Source organism: Ictidomys tridecemlineatus, chromosome 15 (genome assembly GCF_052094955.1).
Source record: "Ictidomys tridecemlineatus isolate mIctTri1 chromosome 15, mIctTri1.hap1, whole genome shotgun sequence".
Lineage (NCBI taxonomy): Eukaryota > Metazoa > Chordata > Mammalia > Rodentia > Sciuridae > Ictidomys > Ictidomys tridecemlineatus.
The window spans coordinates 3669180-3686374 of NC_135491.1; the positions used below are offsets into that span (position 1 = coordinate 3669180).

General features: G+C 46.9%; 1 protein-coding gene across 2 annotated transcripts in view; it reads left to right on the top strand.

The window, feature by feature from the left end:
• Positions 1–2612: 2612 nt before the first annotated feature.
• The window catches only part of LOC101969663 (uncharacterized), a 52902-nt gene continuing 38319 nt past the window's right edge, over positions 2613–17195 (top strand). Inside the window, exons 1-6 of one of the 2 annotated variants that reach the window (XM_078033024.1) lie at positions 2613–2912; positions 4613–4684; positions 6812–6899; positions 9842–9968; positions 10643–10753; positions 11987–15399. In XM_078033024.1, the coding sequence (XP_077889150.1) occupies positions 6885–6899; positions 9842–9968; positions 10643–10753; positions 11987–13839 (2106 nt within the window). In that variant the 5' untranslated portion in view covers positions 2613–2912; positions 4613–4684; positions 6812–6884 and the 3' untranslated portion in view covers positions 13840–15399. Of the gene's footprint in view, positions 2913–4612; positions 4685–6811; positions 6900–9841; positions 9969–10642; positions 10754–11986; positions 15400–17195 lie in introns of those variants that run through there. The other variant, XM_078033025.1, reaches the window with a different exon arrangement.

Sequence of the window (17195 nt, forward strand, 5' to 3'; positions counted from 1 at the left end):
TTGTCTTGAAATCCCCATCCTCCTGTCTCAGCCTGCTGGGGTTATAGGCACCCACCACTGGGCCTAGTCATTGTCAGCCTCTTGAAGAGAGAGATAAAGAAGCAGGTACTCTTCTCTTCCCAATGTAGTTCTACTGACTAAAGTTCCTTTCATGTGTTTGCCTTAATTTTTGCGGGGGAGAGGGGGTGTCTGGCCTTACCTCGTTTATTGAATCCTCAGAGCCAGGCCTCTGTTTGAGGACCTCAATACCCAGTCATATAAAAATTAGTTTTTCCTACTGAAAATGAGGGAAGCAATTCTCTGCCCCTCCTTTTTAGACTTTCACCTTAGAAACTTGAAATTTAATCAATTTTCTCCTGTGCTTAAGATGTATATAAATTCTTTTGAAAACTGAATAGGAGTGTTGTCAACTTTATGACCCAGAAATGTCTTCAAGGACCAAAAAGCCATCTCTTAAAACATCCCAGTAACTGAGGCAGGGTAGGCTCCTGACACTTTAGGCATCGGGCTGAAATTTGCAATCTCTTAGTGCATTGCCTGTGTTACCCACAACATTCTAGTTTAAAGATTTATTCAATTACAATATTTTCTTCTTTCTCTCCTACATTGGTGGGGAAGATTTTTTTTAAGAGAGAGGAGAGAGAGAGAGAGAGAGAGAGAGAGAGAGAGAGGGAATTTTAATATTTATTTTTTAGTTTTCGGTGGACCCGACATCTTGTTTGTATGTGGTGCTGAGGATCGAACTCAGGCCACATGCATGCCATGTGAGAGCAATACCCCTTGAGCCACATCTCCAGCCCAGTGGGGAAGATTTCTGAGGTGGGAAGCAATTTTGTTCTTAATTATATTTTCCCATGCTACCTGTTGGCAAAAAAGAGCATGCACTCAATAGTTTACAACTAGTTGGAGGAAAATGTTCTCAGCTCCCAAGACAAGTGGCCTGCACAGGCAGCTTTCATCCCTCACCCTAACTTGCTGCACTATTAATTTCCAAACTAAGGAAGCCAACCTGGTCACACAGGTCATCCAAAAGATGCAAGGAATGCAAAAACAGAACAATCAGCCCCAGCTGGATGACTCCATTTTCACTGTTCAGTTTGACTTGGGGACTCCCTGCATGTGGTTAGTCTGTAGGAATGATCTCTAGGCTTTTTGATTTAAAAATATCTACTGTTTTTGAAGATCGCGATTTTTAAGCCAGCCTCAGCAATGGTGAGGCGCTTAGCCACTCAGTGTGGACAGCAGTGACAGTGTCTGAGACTGGGGTCCCTGATGACTTCATGGCTACTTGGTGACTGGGAAAGTTTCTGTGCATAGGCATAGTGTGGGAAGCCTTTCTCACACGTGATTGGATACCTCCCTGACTGGGTGTGAGGCACTCAGGCCAGCTGTGTCTGAGCTTATCCCCACCCTTTTCAGGTGTGAGAGCCTGTCCATGTGGGGGGGTGACTGACCATTGACGGTGAATCCAATCACTGACCCTGACCTTAGAATGCTGTCCCCCTCGGAATTTTCCCTTAAATTTTTTGCTCCCCAATAAAAGCCAAGTCTCTGGCTTGCTCCCCCCTCTCTCCTGATGGTCTCTTGTGTCAACCTTGCTACCAAGTCAGGTGGCTCCAGGCAGGAGCCGGGAAGGGCCCTCTCTTAGCTGGGCAAAAAAAAAAAAAACAAAAAAAAACGTAAATTGAGTTTATATGTCTTTATTTAGATCTCAGTTATTAGCTTCTATGTTTGGAACCTCTAGTAAGAAGGTAGCGTGCTGGTTGAGCAGCAGCATGGGATTCTGGTTGCTATGCAGATGTCCTCCATGCTAGAGTCTTATCAGCCTGGACCTTATTCTCAGGCAGGGCAGCTCCTGGGAATGAAGGAACTTCCTTGCTAAGATAGCCACAATATTTCACCAGTTCTGCTGCTCCTGAATCTGCCCCGAATTAGTAAATTTAAACAATGCACTTTCTTGAGAGCAGCACGATGCTCCTAACATTGCAGGTTGCAACTGTACAATGTAACTGAGGAAATAGCTGCATACTGTTGCTAACTCTGTAACTTTCATGAATAGAAAGAATAATGCTTGCACAATCTTTAATCTGATTTAGAGACATATATAATAAAGACTGCTGGAGTGATTTCTTAGATCTGCTTCTCCATCAGAGAGCAGCTCTCTACTAGACCCCAGCTGTGTTAGCTTCAAGATCTGCCTGTGTGACTCTTATCTCTTCCAATCTCCCATGGCTCCTCCTTGGTACCTGCTACTTTGGCCAAGCTGATCTTGGAAACTCAGTGAAACCCTGTCTCCAAATAAAATACACATGGGCTGGGGATATGGCCCAGAGGTTGAGTGTCCCTGGGTTCAATCCCGAGTACAAAAATAAATAAATTAATAAATAAATAGATAGATAAAAACATCAAAGCATCTACTGTTTTAAAGTGCAGCTTGCTGTCACCGTTGCTGTGAAGCAGCTGGTAAGTTATCACTGGCCTTAGCCCTGCTCGCCCCACAACATGGATGTGTTCCCTAGGAGAGCCTCTGGAGTTAGCACAGGTGCAGGATCACCTTCAAAGTGAACTGAGAATAGAAATGGAAAAGAAGTTAATGCAGGACTTGAGGGACACAGCGAAAAATGGCACCATCTACAGAGTCGGTTTTGCATTTCAACTGGTACTTCCTACATATTTCCTGCCTGTCACTCACAAAAGGGGCTCCAGGTTCCAAGTAAGAATCTCCGCAGCCACGCCCCTGCGCGCCCCGCCCCTCCCGCCTTCTCCCGGGGCCGCGCCCCCCTGTCGCTCTGGCCCCGCCCGGCCGCCGCGGCCCCGCCCACCGCCCCTGTTTCGCTGCCAGGCTTCTCCAGGAGCGCTCTGCTCCTCCTCCCAGACCCGGAAGCTGATCACGGAGCAGCGGTCACAGTGAGGCACGTGAGTTCCCTGTTCAGTGGCTGCCCCTCCTCCAGAGAGATAAGAGTCACACAGGCCTGCAGCTGTGGCGCCAGGCAGGGAACCCGCCAGGTGTGGGGCTTGGCCTCCTGACCGCCCTGCAGCCGCCCCCAGCGCGCGGGCCTCCATATCCACACCAGCCCTGCCATCACCTGGCCCTGCCCTCCTCAGTCCTGCCTTCACCTGTCCTGTCCTCACCCAGCCTTGTCTCCTGGCCTGACCCTACCCTCGGACAGCCCTGTCCTCCTCACCTGCCCTGTTTCTTACCCAGCCCTGCTCCCCTACTGGCCCAGCTTTTGCCAGGCCTTGTCCTGCTACCTGGCCCTACCCTCACCTGACCCTGTCTACCTTGGCGCTGTCCTCCTCACCTGCCATGTCCTCCTTGGCCAGGTGTCCACCCTGCAGGTCTTCCCTCCATTAGTCTCCCTGTTGTCTGCAAGAGGTGACCTGGGCCTGTATGGTGACTTCCAGGGTGTCATCTGATGCCATCTCCAGGTAGCAACAGCCAGATCTCAATGTCATTACAGAACACTAATTGGGCAGGTGGCACAGATTCCACCCCAGGGGAAAATATGCTCCCCTGGATGTGGGCATCCCAGACCATCCCCCTCCCTGTGATGTGTGGCACTAGGCTCTGGACAAAGAGCTGGACCACAAGTGAGAGAAAGGACACAACAGAGAGAGACCTTACACAGATGGCAAGGGATTGCAGAGGGAGGGCACAAGAGTGAAAGAAGAAGCCATAAAGCAGCAGAGAGAAGCAGATGGAGAAATCTAGAATCGCAAACTCCAGAGAGGCGAAGGACAGCCACACAGGGATATGGACAGAACAGGGGAGAGACCTCAAGCTATCTAGAGAGATGAAGGTCATAGAAAGAGACAGAAGCCGGGAGGGACCACAGGCAGAGTGTGGGAGCAGATGACAGATTATCTGCAGGCATGGCAGAAGGCAGCTGTGGTGCTGGGATAAGGAGAGGGGTAACAGGTGACATGGGGAGCCCAGAGGAGCACCTTAGAGAGGAGGCATCCAGAGCATGGGATTAGGGGCCTGTAGCAGGCAGGGCAGATGGAGAGTGTGGATGGGGAAGAAAGAGGCAGAAATCTGTGGAGATTGGGGACAAAGACTGGGGAGAAAGACTGACTGGAGGTGAAGGGAGTTGCAGGACTGGGGAAGTTCAGATGGAGGGAAGGAATAGAGGGAAGAAAGGGAGAAACCAGGAGAGGAGAGGGAAGCAAAGGGAGCAGGATGCCCTCCCGTGTGGGGGTGGTATGGAGCACAGTAGAGCTGAGGAAAGAAATTGCAAAACTACTGCCCATGAGGCTTGTGTATTTTAAAATTCTAGAGGTAACAGCATAGCTCCCTTATCCAGCCCTAAGGCAGGGACTGAACTCATTGTGTCCAGGGTCACCCTCCTTCCTTTTCCTGATTTGTGGTGTCATGTAGGGAGTGTAGGAGATAGAAAGGGCAATTAAAGTGTTTTTGCTTTTGTCGGGCTGAATGCAACAGTGACCACTCAGCAGAGAGTTCTTCACCTCTAGTCACGTAAATGTGTCGGTGTTTCTCCCCACCAACACAGGGTGTCTGTGCCACCTGCCAAATCACTGTTCTGAATGACATTCAGATCTGGCTGGTGCTACCTGGAGATGGCATCAGATGACACACAGCTTTCTCCTACAGCACTGCCCCACATGGTCTGCCAGTCACCTGGAGAAGTTGGGACCCCCTGCTCACCACCTGGAGGGAAACATGGTACTTTTGTTTGCATGCTTGCTACAGATACAGTGACACAGCTTACAGAGGTACAGGCAGATGAGAGAGCCATGCTAAAGGTTAACTGAACCTGAGAAGGGTGTTTTGGGAACCCTGAGATACCAGGGAGGAGTCTGGCAGACAGCTGGTCATTATTGAACAACCACACTGCATTTTAGTGAAGAGAGAGGTGGTATTGTTTGTGGAATATCAGAGCAGTTTAAACAGGGTGGGTTTTTCCTGTATCAGACAGTAAAAGGAAGAGATCTTGTCTAAGCTGCCCACCCATCTCAAGGCTGGTGTCTCACTGCTGCCTGAAGAGAGTGTGTCTTTGCCTCTGGCTGGTGCTGACCCTGAGATCAAGCATTCTCAGCCCCTCTCACAGTCTGAAAATGGTGTGGTGTCCTTCCTGTGTGTATCATCAGTTTTCCACATGCAGAATCATTGGGTCATTGTCCTCAGAACACTGGCATTGAGCATTTCCAATCACATGAAATAAAGCCTCTTTTGTTTTCCATTCTTCTGTCTCTAAAAGATAAAACACTTTGTTAATCACATTTTTTCTCTGTAATGTGGACTCCCCTTTTAGACTACATTTGCATGCTGAAAATTTGTTTATATACACTGTCTTCTAGTTCTGGAGTGACGTCTTCCAATCAAGCGTTCTCATCCACCCTAAGCTAATGGTTTAATTTTCAGTCTTTTGTGACATCACCATTTCTATATTCCTTTTAAAATGTCTTGTCCTCATAACTCTTCATGTCAGTACCACATTGCCCAGTTGCTGACTCCCTCTTCTTTCTTCTTAGCTCTGCAGACATCTTCCTTATCTTAAAACTCTGCTTGCATTCATTGGGATTCCTCCAAGGATCACTGTGGCAACTCCTCTGCTGCCAGGCCCCACACTGTTCTCTGACTGGGGTGCTGCCCCACAGTGGAGCCTTGCACCTCTGCTCAGCTTGTCTCTAGTTCTCTGGGAGACTGCTCCCATGAACCCTAGAATCTTCTGGCCATTGTCTCCTAAACGTCATGCTGGGATGTTTAGCGGGCCTTTCCACTTTCATGTCCTCCCATGACCTGAGCTCCTCAGACGCCTCCCCGGCATAGTCCTCAACATCTCAGGAAGGTCAGCCTCTATTGGGGGACTTGGCTGGACACCTCCACATGAATCAAAATTGTACAATGTATTATGACATTGGCAGGTGTTTTTTTTATTGTATAGGAGAATGAAAAAAATCACATGAGTTTTTCAGAGTAGAAAGGAATCTAGAGTACACACAGCTCTTGAGGCTCGGGAGACAAATGGGGAGAGACCTGGCTCCTGATTGCTTTGCTTCCCCAGGGCCTCTGTCCCATTCTCCTGCTGTGTCCTCTGCTTGCTCACTTTCAGCCACATGGCCTCTTTCCTTTTCCTGGCCAGAGATTGCTCCAGCCTCAGGAACTTCACTGGGTCCTGTCCCTCTACCTAGCCCTCTACCTGGCCCCTGGGCTGCAGGGGGCCAACCCCTCAGGTCTTTGTTATGACATCACCTGCTCCATGGAGACTCCTGTGACCCCCAGCTACAGTCACACTCCAGCCACACCCTGCCCCCACTCTGGTCCCTGCAGCTTGCTGTGTCTGTCTCTTTCTGCTCCTTTACTGTCCACACCTGGATCCTGATGAGAACAAGGGTCCAAGAGATGGGCAGAGCCAGAAGGTGGGTGGTGAGCTCGACCTGCCCTTCTGGGAGGTGCTCCATGCTGGCTTCCCCGAAGTGTGAGGAGTCATTTTACATCCACTCAGGGGTGAGGCTGGTGCCCAGCCATAATAATGTTTGAGGGTGATTCTCTTCTTTGTGCCAGCATTGAGTACCAGCTCTGCAGTGGTACTGGGGTCAGCCTGAGATCTGATGACAGCTGCTGGGTCAGAGGTGTGGTTCACTTTGGTCAGGACTAGGGGGTGCCCTGAAGGGGAGCCCAGTGCTGTCCAGGTCCCCGCTGGTGCAGGCTGTGGGCTTCACCAGCAGGGAAATGAGGCCCAGAGGAAGGAGTCAGAGAAGCCTCCTGTGCTGCTCCCTGCAAGAGCTGCTATGCCTGGGTCTTGCTGTGCAGTGGGCAGCCAGTAAACAGTCCGTTTCCTCCTTCCAGGATTGACTTGTGAAGACTCGTGTTACCTGAGGAAACAGCCCTGAAGAGGAGGAGGAAAGAAAAGGGGTCAGGAATGGCTGTCACTGAGGTACAGTGATGCTGTCAGGTGGTCCTGAGTCCCCTGTGCAGTGCTGGGCCTGGGAGCTGCTGGCCTCCTGTGACTCTGTGGCCTCCTGCCTGTCAGGTGTGCCTGCACTCCCTGGGGCCTCCCTTACCCCATCCTCTGTGCTTAGATTCCATCCCACAGTGACCTGTGGCAGAGAACCCATGAGGAGGTGCCACTGGGTATGGTCCTGGGAATCCTCTGTCATTTTTGTTGATCTTTTAAAAAGTGAGTGTGCTGTTTGGTGGTGTCCCTGTCCTCCACACCAGTTCTCTCGCTCTAGTGCTCATTGTTTCCTGCCTTGTGCTTCTGTTGCCTTCAGTTGGCTCTTTCCCCTGGAGGTGTATGGTTAGTTGACCTGGGTTCCTTCCTCCTTGTTGTAAAGTTTCACTACCCTAAGTTCTTTCTTTTGTTTTTATTTTTATTTTTTATTTTATTGCATTCTGTGAGATTTGGTATGTTTATTTTTGTTTTTACTTTTGTATCAGATATTTTCTGAATCCTGTTCCTGCTGTTACCATTGGTTGGTTAAGAATGAGGTGTTTAATTTTCCCATATTTGGGGGTGTTAATTTTTCCTATGCAGTTGGCTTCTGTATTTATTCTGTTATTTACAGGAAAGAAAACTGGGGTCCTTCCAAGTATCTGAAACTGAATTTTAAGATTTGTGACCCAATCTGTGTCAATTGAAAAAATAAATAAAGCTGGGTAGTGGCTTAGTCATTAAGCATCCTGGTGACAATCCTCCATAAAAATAACAACAAAAAAGTCTGGCAGTGTCACTCAGTGGTGAAGCACCCGAGTTCAGACCAGAGTACCCTAAGTAAGTTTTATGATTTTTAAAATGAGGTGCCTGCATTCGTCGACATCGGATTGGTTCTACCCTAGGCTGTGAATGTGCTGCCAGTAGTGGGGGCGCCTTCCTGTGCCTGCCTCTGCCTGTGCACCTGCGGGGACCTGCCGGGCAGATGCATGGTGTTGCCCTGCACTTGGTCCATGTCTCTCACGTAGGAAACCTGCTGTCAGTTTTCACTGCAGTCTCTGCCCCTAAGTCTCCGATTGCTCAGGTTCAGCTCTAATTCCAATCACCTGGGCTGGGTTTTCCTCTGTAATTTTATATTCCTTGACCCAAGGGAAATTTCCTAGGGCGTCTGTGACACTATGATGTGTGCAGAATGATGGGAATCCTTCTTCCTCTCCTGGGCCACTTTGTATAAGTTAGTGCATGTAAAGCATTTAGGAATAGGTGTGCACTCAGTAGTGTCACCACCCAGGTCACTGCTCTGTGGTCCTCCCCTGCTGTTGAGATTTTGCTATTGTCCACCCAGGGTGGCCTTATCTTCTCAGGACACAGATTATGCTCTGGCTCACCCAGACCTGAGCATCACCTGGTGTGTGGAATATGGGGTCTCCACTCATAGACGCAGCCTGTGTTGTCTTTCATCTGCATGTTTCTTTTCCTCTCTTTCTTTTTTTTTTTTTTAACCAGGAATTGAGCGCAGGCCAGTCTACCATTGTAATACATCCCCAGTCTGGATTTGTTTTAGTTTGGTTTTGGTTTGTTTGTTTTTTTGACAGCATTTTGCTAAGTTGCTGAGGCTCGTGTTGAATGCGAATCCTCCTGAATCAGACTCCTGAGTCTTGGATTACAGCTGTGTACACTGTGCCCAGCTACTATGTTTCTTGTGGTGTCTGTAAGGAAGACATCTATACAGATTTAGCGAGTATTTTATCTTAAGGAAAAGTGTAATAAAACACAACCAGAGAAATTTAACATGCTCAAAAATACCAGATTATGTGAGAATATAGGCAAAGCAAGTTCAGTTTCTCCTTGTATATACTCCGCACCCAGAAATCTTCTGTGATCCCAGATGAGAGGGTTGTTTTCCACAACCAGGCGAGTATTTCTTCAGAGGGCACCTTGTCATTTCACCTAATCGCGACGCTTTCTGTGTAGATACTCGATGGATCCAAGAGCTGAGGTCTCTGTCCCACAAGAGTGCCCGCTTTTCAGATGTCAGTCTTAGGCAAAAGTATGGCCCATGATTCAGAATGACCTTCTGTAAATGGGGCTTCCTTCATCCCCTCCTCACATTGAAAAAGTGGTTAGAGTGCTTTGTAAATCTGTGAAGGACTTGACTTGCATTTTCCTTGTGGTGACGCCTGTTCAGAAGAGACAGGTGAACACGCAGGTGGAAGTGGTGCATAGCCAAGGTGTGGGCAAAGGACGCGGAGCTCACATGACTTTGTGTGGTGCGTCATCCTCCAGGACCCTCCACCCACGCGTTGATCTGAACACCCTTTCACCCCGTCCTGCTGAGATTTTATGGAGGCTCCATTATGTAGGCAGGCTTGATTACATCCTGGGTGATGGTGATCAGTTGCGACTTCAGTCCCTGTCCCTTCCCTAGAGGTGGATGGCAGGACTGTGTTACAACTGCCTCTCCTGCCTGAGGCTTTCTGGGTAAAGCCCCTTCATGAAGCTCTCTAGGGGGCTCTAGGCACCTGACTTCTCACTAGCACAGAACTCTTTCTTAGCTCTCCAGGGATTCCAGGTGAGCTCCACATCAGCAGACAGACAGATCCCAAATGTGTATTTACAGCCTCACAGTGCAGCTCTTCTCACTTGAATCAGTTGCATGCTTACACTTCTCCTCCCTTCTCATTTCTCTTTTTTTTCTTCTTTGCAGTAATGGGGTTGAACCTAGGTCCCCTCTGCCATTACATCCCTACTCCTATGTTCTTCATTCTCAGAGAGGATCTTGCTGTGTTTCCCAGTCCCACCTCCAATTTACAATGTTCCCACCTCAGTCTGGGGATAGCTGGGATACAAGCATGTGCCACCATGTCTGGGCTCTGTGGTTCACATTTTGCATCAAGACTGTAACTGTCCCCAGTGCCCCATTGTGAAGCCTGTTTTAATTTCAGGGTCCGCTGACATTCAGGGATGTGGCCATAGAATTCTCCCAGGAGGAGTGGAAGTGCCTGTTTCCTGCTCAGAGGGCTTTGTACAGGGACGTGATGCTGGAGACCTACAGGAACCTGGTCTCCCTGGGTGAGCTTGACTTCCCCACCCTGCACCTGCCCCATGCCAGGATCTTCAGTGAATACCTTTGTGTTTCCCCTTTGAGTTTGGGATCCTCTGAATTGACTGACTGACTGAAGCCCTGGTGCAGGTTAAAGAAAGCTTCATAGTGCAGCCTCTGCACTTTGTCCCCTTCCTTCAGATGTTCTGCCCCCTTCATGATACTGCAGTGGTGGTTCCAGAGCTGAAGCACAACATAAAGCCCACAGCCGACTCTTAAAATATCCAGTTCTACCCAGATGCGATGGCACACACCCACAATCCCAGTGGATTGGTTTGCTGAGGTACAAGGATCAGAAATATTGCTGCAAGTTCAAAACCAGCCTCAGCAAAAGTGAGGTATTTAGCAACTCAGTGAGACCCTGAATAATATACAAAATATGGCTAGGGATGTGGCTCAGTGGTCAAGTGGCCCAGAGTTCAATCTCTAGTACAACAACAACAACAACAACAACAATTGAAATACCCATTACCTGTTTTCTGTGCCTGTGCTTTTGATTCAGTGGTTCTTGGAAGAGAGGTAGATACCTGCATGATATAGTGAAATATTTTCTGTATCCCTCTGTAATGTCCTCTTCCTCACGTGCAGATAGGGCTGGATTGTAGAGAAGCCACAGTGCATCAGCTTCTTTTCTCTTTACAAGCAGGAATGTGTCCTTCAGACCCGAGTGTCCTCTCCTGGTTGGAGCAAGGGAGGGAGCCCTGGACTGTGAATGGCCCAGATGAGTGGGCATGTGTTGAGGGTGTGAAAGCAGGTAAGAGCTCACATGGGCAGAGAGGCAGCTGCCCACTAAGTAGTGTTGGGGCCCTTTGGCAATGGGAGGGGTCAGGGCTAAGGTGAAGTCCATTTCCTGGGCTTTACATGCAAGGAATTTGCTTTCAAGCTCCTTTTCCTCATCTCCTCCTTTTCTCTACTTTCCCTCCTCTAAACTTTCTCTATGTATACATGAGGATGACTTCCCCTTTGTTATCTTTATATATGAGTGTAACCTGATTTTGTTAAATTCATTCCATTTTTCTTCCCTTTCCTTCTTCCTCCCTCCTCTTGTTCTGTTCCTTCTCCTCCCCTGTCTTCCCTGTATCTTCATGATGTCTGGTCACCTCCTCTAACCCCTTTTCTCCCTTACTTTGCTCTAGTTTCTACATATAAGAGCAACCATTGACCCTCAATTTTTGAGTCTGGCTCATTCTCCTAGCCCAATGTTTTCCATTCCACCCACCAGCCAATGCCATGATTTCATTCTTCATGTACCTCTAGGTTTTTAAAAATCAGTGCTGTGAATTAGTTAAGAATGTCTCATTTTTTATACTAAAGATTCACAGTTTCCTTTGTTGAATAGATTTGTCAGCTTTCTCTCATGATAATGATGAGATGGTCTTTTTTCTGTTCATTCACTTTCATTTACCATTAGAAATCCAGTAGACTTATTTACATGAACTACAGCAGTTTAATTCTCACAGTTTGGGGCCTGCAAAGTCCAAGATCAAGGTTCCTACTGAACTAGTTGCATGAGTTTTTTGGTCAGAGGTTTTTCAAAACTAAGCTTCCACCAGGGTCTGTGGCACAGGCCTTTAATGCCAGCAGTTTGGGAGGCTCTGGCAAGAGGATTGCAATTTCAAAGCATCCTCAGCAGCAATGGCAATGCACTGAGCAACTCAGTCAAACTCTGACTCTAAATAAAGTATAAAATAGTGCTGGGGATGTGGCTCAGTGCTCGAGTGACCCTGAGTTCAATCCCCCATACCCAGAAAATAAAAAATAAAATAAAATAAGCTTCCCTGAAAAAAATTGGATTACATGTAATCAAGCTTTCCTTTTTAAAAATTCCTGTTCATTTTTTTCCTTACCAATTAAAAATCATGATCATAAGCCCCATAACTGTTGTCAATACAAGTATTACTTTGGTATAATCTTATATATTTCAGTGTAAGATATATATATAGCTTCAGTAATTAGTCATAAACCTGTGGTTTCTTACATCTTCTAGACATCACTCCTAAATGGATCATCAAGAAACTTCCATCAAAAACGAACAGCAGTACGGGAGAAATAGTCCACACGGTGACATTGCAAACATGTGACGGCCGTGCCATTGAAGGATCATCCTTTGATGAAATCCGGAAGAGAACATGGGACTTATGTTGTTGGAGCAATGTAGGAAGACATCACACAGGATTTTCTATGACTCAAGAGGAAAGTCCCCCTGGTTGCAGAGGTGAACGTGGAGGCAATGGTGCAGGGAAGGTGCTCATCAACAGTTGGCTTGGATTCAGCTTTCAGTCACATCTGCCTGAACCACAGTCCTTTCAAGATGAAGGGAACCTTCATAAATGGATCGATAGTGAGCAGGCTCTCGACAATGGTTCCTTGCTTCCAGCCCACCAAAGAATTCCTTCTAGTGTCAAAGCAAACATTTCTCATAAATATGAACATGATTTTATAGGCTCTTGTTTGTTTATACCAGAACCAAAAACAGACATTCCTCCAGCAGCTCACAAATGTAATGAGTTTGGAAAATCCTTTAATCAAGAGTCACAATGTACTATACATCAGACACTCCGTATGAGAGAGAAGCAATTTATGTGTGATATATGTGGCAAGGTCTTCACTCAAAAATCAAAACTTACACGTCATCATAGAATTCATACTGGAGAGAAACCTTTCAAGTGTAATGAGTGTGGGAAGGTCTTCAATCACAGTTCACACCTTGCACAACATCGGAGAATCCACACTGGAGAGAAACCTTTCAAATGTGATGACTGTGGCAAAGTCTTCAGTCAGAAGTCCTACCTGGCAAACCACCAGAGAATTCACTCTGGGGAGAGACCTTACAAGTGTGATGCATGTGGCAAGGTCTTCAATCAGATTTCACACCTGGCAAGTCATCGTAGAATCCACACCGGAGAGAAACCCTACAAATGTGACGAATGTGGAAAGGTCTTCCACCAAATTTCACACCTTGCACAACATCGAACCATTCACACAGGAGAGAAACCTTTCAAATGTAATGAGTGTGGCAAGGTCTTCAGTCGCAACTCGTACCTCATTCACCATCTGATAATCCACACTGGGGAGAAACCGTACAAATGCAATGAGTGCGGCAAGGTCTTCAGTCAAAAATCAATCCTTACAAGTCACCGAAGAATTCATACTGGAGAAAAACCATACAAATGTGATGAATGTGGGAAGGTCTTTAATCAGATTTCACACCTTGCAGAACATCGAAGAATTCACACTGGAGAGAAACCTTACAAATGCAATGAGTGTGGCAGTGTTTTCAGTCAGAAGTCATCCCTTGCAAATCATCAGAGAATCCACACAGGAGAAAAACCTTTCAAATGCAGTGAGTGTGGCAAGGGCTTCAGCCGTAACTCATACCTAACAGAACATCTGATAATCCATACTGGAGAGAAGCCGTGCAAATGTAATGAATGTGGCAAAGTCTTCAGTCAAATATCACATCTTACATGCCATCGCAGAATCCATACGGGAGAGAAACCTTACAAATGTAATGACTGTGGCAAGGTCTTCAGTCTGAATTCATCCCTAGCACATCACCGCAGGATCCATACTGGGGAGAAACCTTACAAATGTAATGACTGTGGCAAGATGTTCACTCAAAATTCACATCTTGCATGTCATCGCAGAATTCACACTGGAGAGAAACCTTACAAATGCAATGACTGTGGGAAGGTCTTCAGTCAAAATTCACATCTTGCATGTCATCGCAGAATCCACACTGGGGAGAAACCTTACAAATGTAATGACTGTGGCAAGGTCTTCAGTGTGAACTCATCCCTAGCCCATCACCGAAGGATCCATAGTGTAGAGAAGCCTTAGACGTGTAATCAGTGTGTGCAGGGTGGGGGGTCACATTGTAATCCCGGCTGTTTTGCAAAAATCAGGAGGATGGCACGTGCAAATTCTGCCTGGACATAATTGTGAGATGCTCACAAAATGAAATAAAGGGCTGGGGATGTAGCTCAGTGGGAAAATGATGGTAGAGCATGTTTCAGTCCTGGGTTCAATTCCCATACCCCCAAAGAGGAAAAGAAAGGCAATGAATGTGTTGGGGACTTCAGTCACATTGGCACATCACATGCCAAGCATTTATGGTGGAGAGAAACCCTATGGATGTGATGAATGTGGCAAAGCCTGTCGGGTGCATCTGGCCCTGCCAATCATGTGATCCACACCAAGAGGGCGTGTCAAGGTGTTCACTGACATTTCCTATCACGCAGATTGTCAAGATCTCATCCTAGGAAAAAACCACAAATGAATTAGGCACAGTCTTTGTCAGAATACAAGTCATGTAAGACCACTTTATTTCCTAGTGGAGAAATTATCTTCTATGTGTAATGAATATCTGAACCTCTAGGCCTCATTTAAAGCTTAGAAACTTTCAGTCAGTCTGTGATGGAGACGAACCTCATCCATAATTTGATATAAACAGACCTTAATGTAAAAGTCTGTCATCAGGATTCCTGCTGGGAAAAAACCTCACAAATGTACCAAGGTGGCAAATCATTAGTATGCACTCAGCCCTCTGTACACGTCAGGTAAGTCACAAAAGCATGACTTTGGCCAAGCCTGTCTTCAGTGCTCATGTCTCAGTGGACATCAGTTGATCCACGCTGGAGAGAAACCATGGAAATGTCTGCAGGTGCCAAGCTCTTCTGGCACAGTTCACAGCTTGCACAACATGGGAGAAGACGTCCTAGGGGTAGAGCTTGAATGCAGCCAGTGTGGCACCCCCTGCATGATGAATTCAAGCAGTGGTCAGAGTCCATACTAAAGAGCAACATCCGTCACAATCGCAGCACATAGGACAGACTTCCATGCCTCAGAACCACTGGGCATCAAAGGGACACCTTTGAGGAAGCTGTGACAAAACACCAGAGAACAAGGAGGAATGATTTAATTTGTGCCGAAATTAATCATGTGCCCCAGAGAGCAACCATCCAAGTGTAAGGAATGTACTGTTTCTTTTTCAAACATTTGCGATTTTCTTGTCCTAAGAGGATTTATTCTGGCAAAATACAGACATGATGTACGTGTTCTTTTTACTGTGCACAGGACACCCAATGTTCTCCCCTTTATTTGTTCCCATGCGGAAATACCTCATGTTTTTCTTTGTAAAGTGATTGTTCATGTTCACATATATTTTCTTTATACACTTAGTAGAAGCACAGTCCCTTGGAGAAATGCTGTGTTCCCATCTCTGTAGACTGACTAGGACACTTACTGTGTATAATGAAAGTACAAAATGTAGTTCAGACTGACACCCTGCCCTCACTGTTATGGAACATGCACTGTATTATTTCTGAATACCTCTATCTTCTGTGCTAATGAGGAAAGGAACATGATTGTTGGTAATAATAAAAAAGAGACTAAATTTTATTACATGAGATTTATGATACATTTTTAGCAAAACTGCATGGAATGCACCTTAATTTACATAGAGTGAAAATGGAACTACAGCAAGAATATGAAACATAAGAAAATTCAGGGAATAAGTGTACGAATACCTTTGTGTCCTTGAAGTACTTGTGAGATATACTGAAAAGGTTAACGTTCATGAGTTTCCACTTCAGAATGAATATCCAGGATGGAATTTCTCTTGTTTGTGAAGTGGAAACTCATGTATTTGCCCCTAACGTTTTTGCACTTATGACCAGTCCCAACTCAGGGCTGAACCCCACCCAGTTGGGCTGGTTTGTCAGGAATGGCGAAGCCAAACACTGAAGTGTTTGCAGAGTTCACAGCATAAGGAGGCCTTCCAGGGACGCAAGGTGGACTTGCTACACTTGTCCAGAAGTGGCTGCCTCCTCTGATGGGGGTCCTGGGTGGTGCTGGAGTGAGGGAACCTGGCCATCTTTAGAACTCCCAGCTGCTGCCCGAAGAAGGGAACACTTAGGGTTATCAGCAACTTGCCCAGATGGCACCATAGAAAGGGAGTAGTGAGACTTGAAGGAGTCAACAATAAACATCAAAGTGGGTCAGACTCCAGCACAACCCCGAGTGTTTACTCCTGGTTCTCTGGGCTCTTGGTTGGCATAGAGGAACTTACAATTTTTGTGATGTCAAATTTGCATTTTCTGATGCACCTGTAGGTCCCATTCTACAGTATGATTGTTGAAAATGTTTTTGAAATACTGTTTAGACAAGTTACCTAACGTTTGTATGGTAGTTCCATGAAAACTATTGTTTGTAAATGTTTGGTGGATAATAGATACGGTTAAACAATTTTGCCAGGTCATTCATTGTGTTTGTTGCTGTGACAAAACACCTGAGAACAAGGAGGAAAGATTTGTTTTGACTCATGGTTTCAGACTCATGGGTTCCAACCCCTGATTGGCTGCCACCTGCTTTGGGCCCTGTACTCATCATGATGGAAGGGCATGGGCAATGGGCTGGGCTTTCCTCTCTGGTACGTGTTCAACCCTGGCTGCCTTTAGAGTCCTGAGATACTTTGCAATAAATATGTCCACTAACTGGCATCATACTGATGGAGTGAGGCTGGTGCCCATCCTTAATAATACTTCAGGTTGATGTTGATTTTCTTCTGTGCAGCATTGAGTACCAGCTCTGTGTCCTCCATCCTGAGGGCTGAGATCAGCCTGAGATCCCAGGAGAGGTGAGGGGGGCTGCTCTGATGTTCAGATTGGTCAGGGCCAGACTGTGTCCTGAATGGGAGCCCAGTGCTGCCCAGTTCCCCACTGCTGCAGCCCGTGTGTGCTTCACCAGCAGTGGAATGAGGTCGAAAAAATGGAGTCACAGAAGTCTCCTGTGCACCTTTCTGCAGGACTGTACTATGCCTGGGTATCCCTGGTGCAGTGGACAGCTGGGGACCATCTTCCCACATGCTGAGGTCCTCCCTGTGTGTGTGGCTGTGGCACAGGAACGGTGTGATGATTCTGAGCCTTAAACAGTCCGTTTCCTCCTTCCAGGATTGACTTGTAAAGACTCGTGTTACCTGAGGAAACAGCCCTGAAGAGGAGGAGGAAAGAAAAGGAGTCAGGAATAGCTGTCACTGGGGTACAGTGATGCTCTCAGGTGGTCCTGAGTCCCCTGTGCAGTGCTGGGTCTGGGAGCTGCTGGCCTGACATGACTCTGCACTCCCCTGGGCCGCCCTCAGTCCCCATCCTCTACACTTAGATTCCATCCCCTGTGACCTGGTGGCAGGGAACCCATGA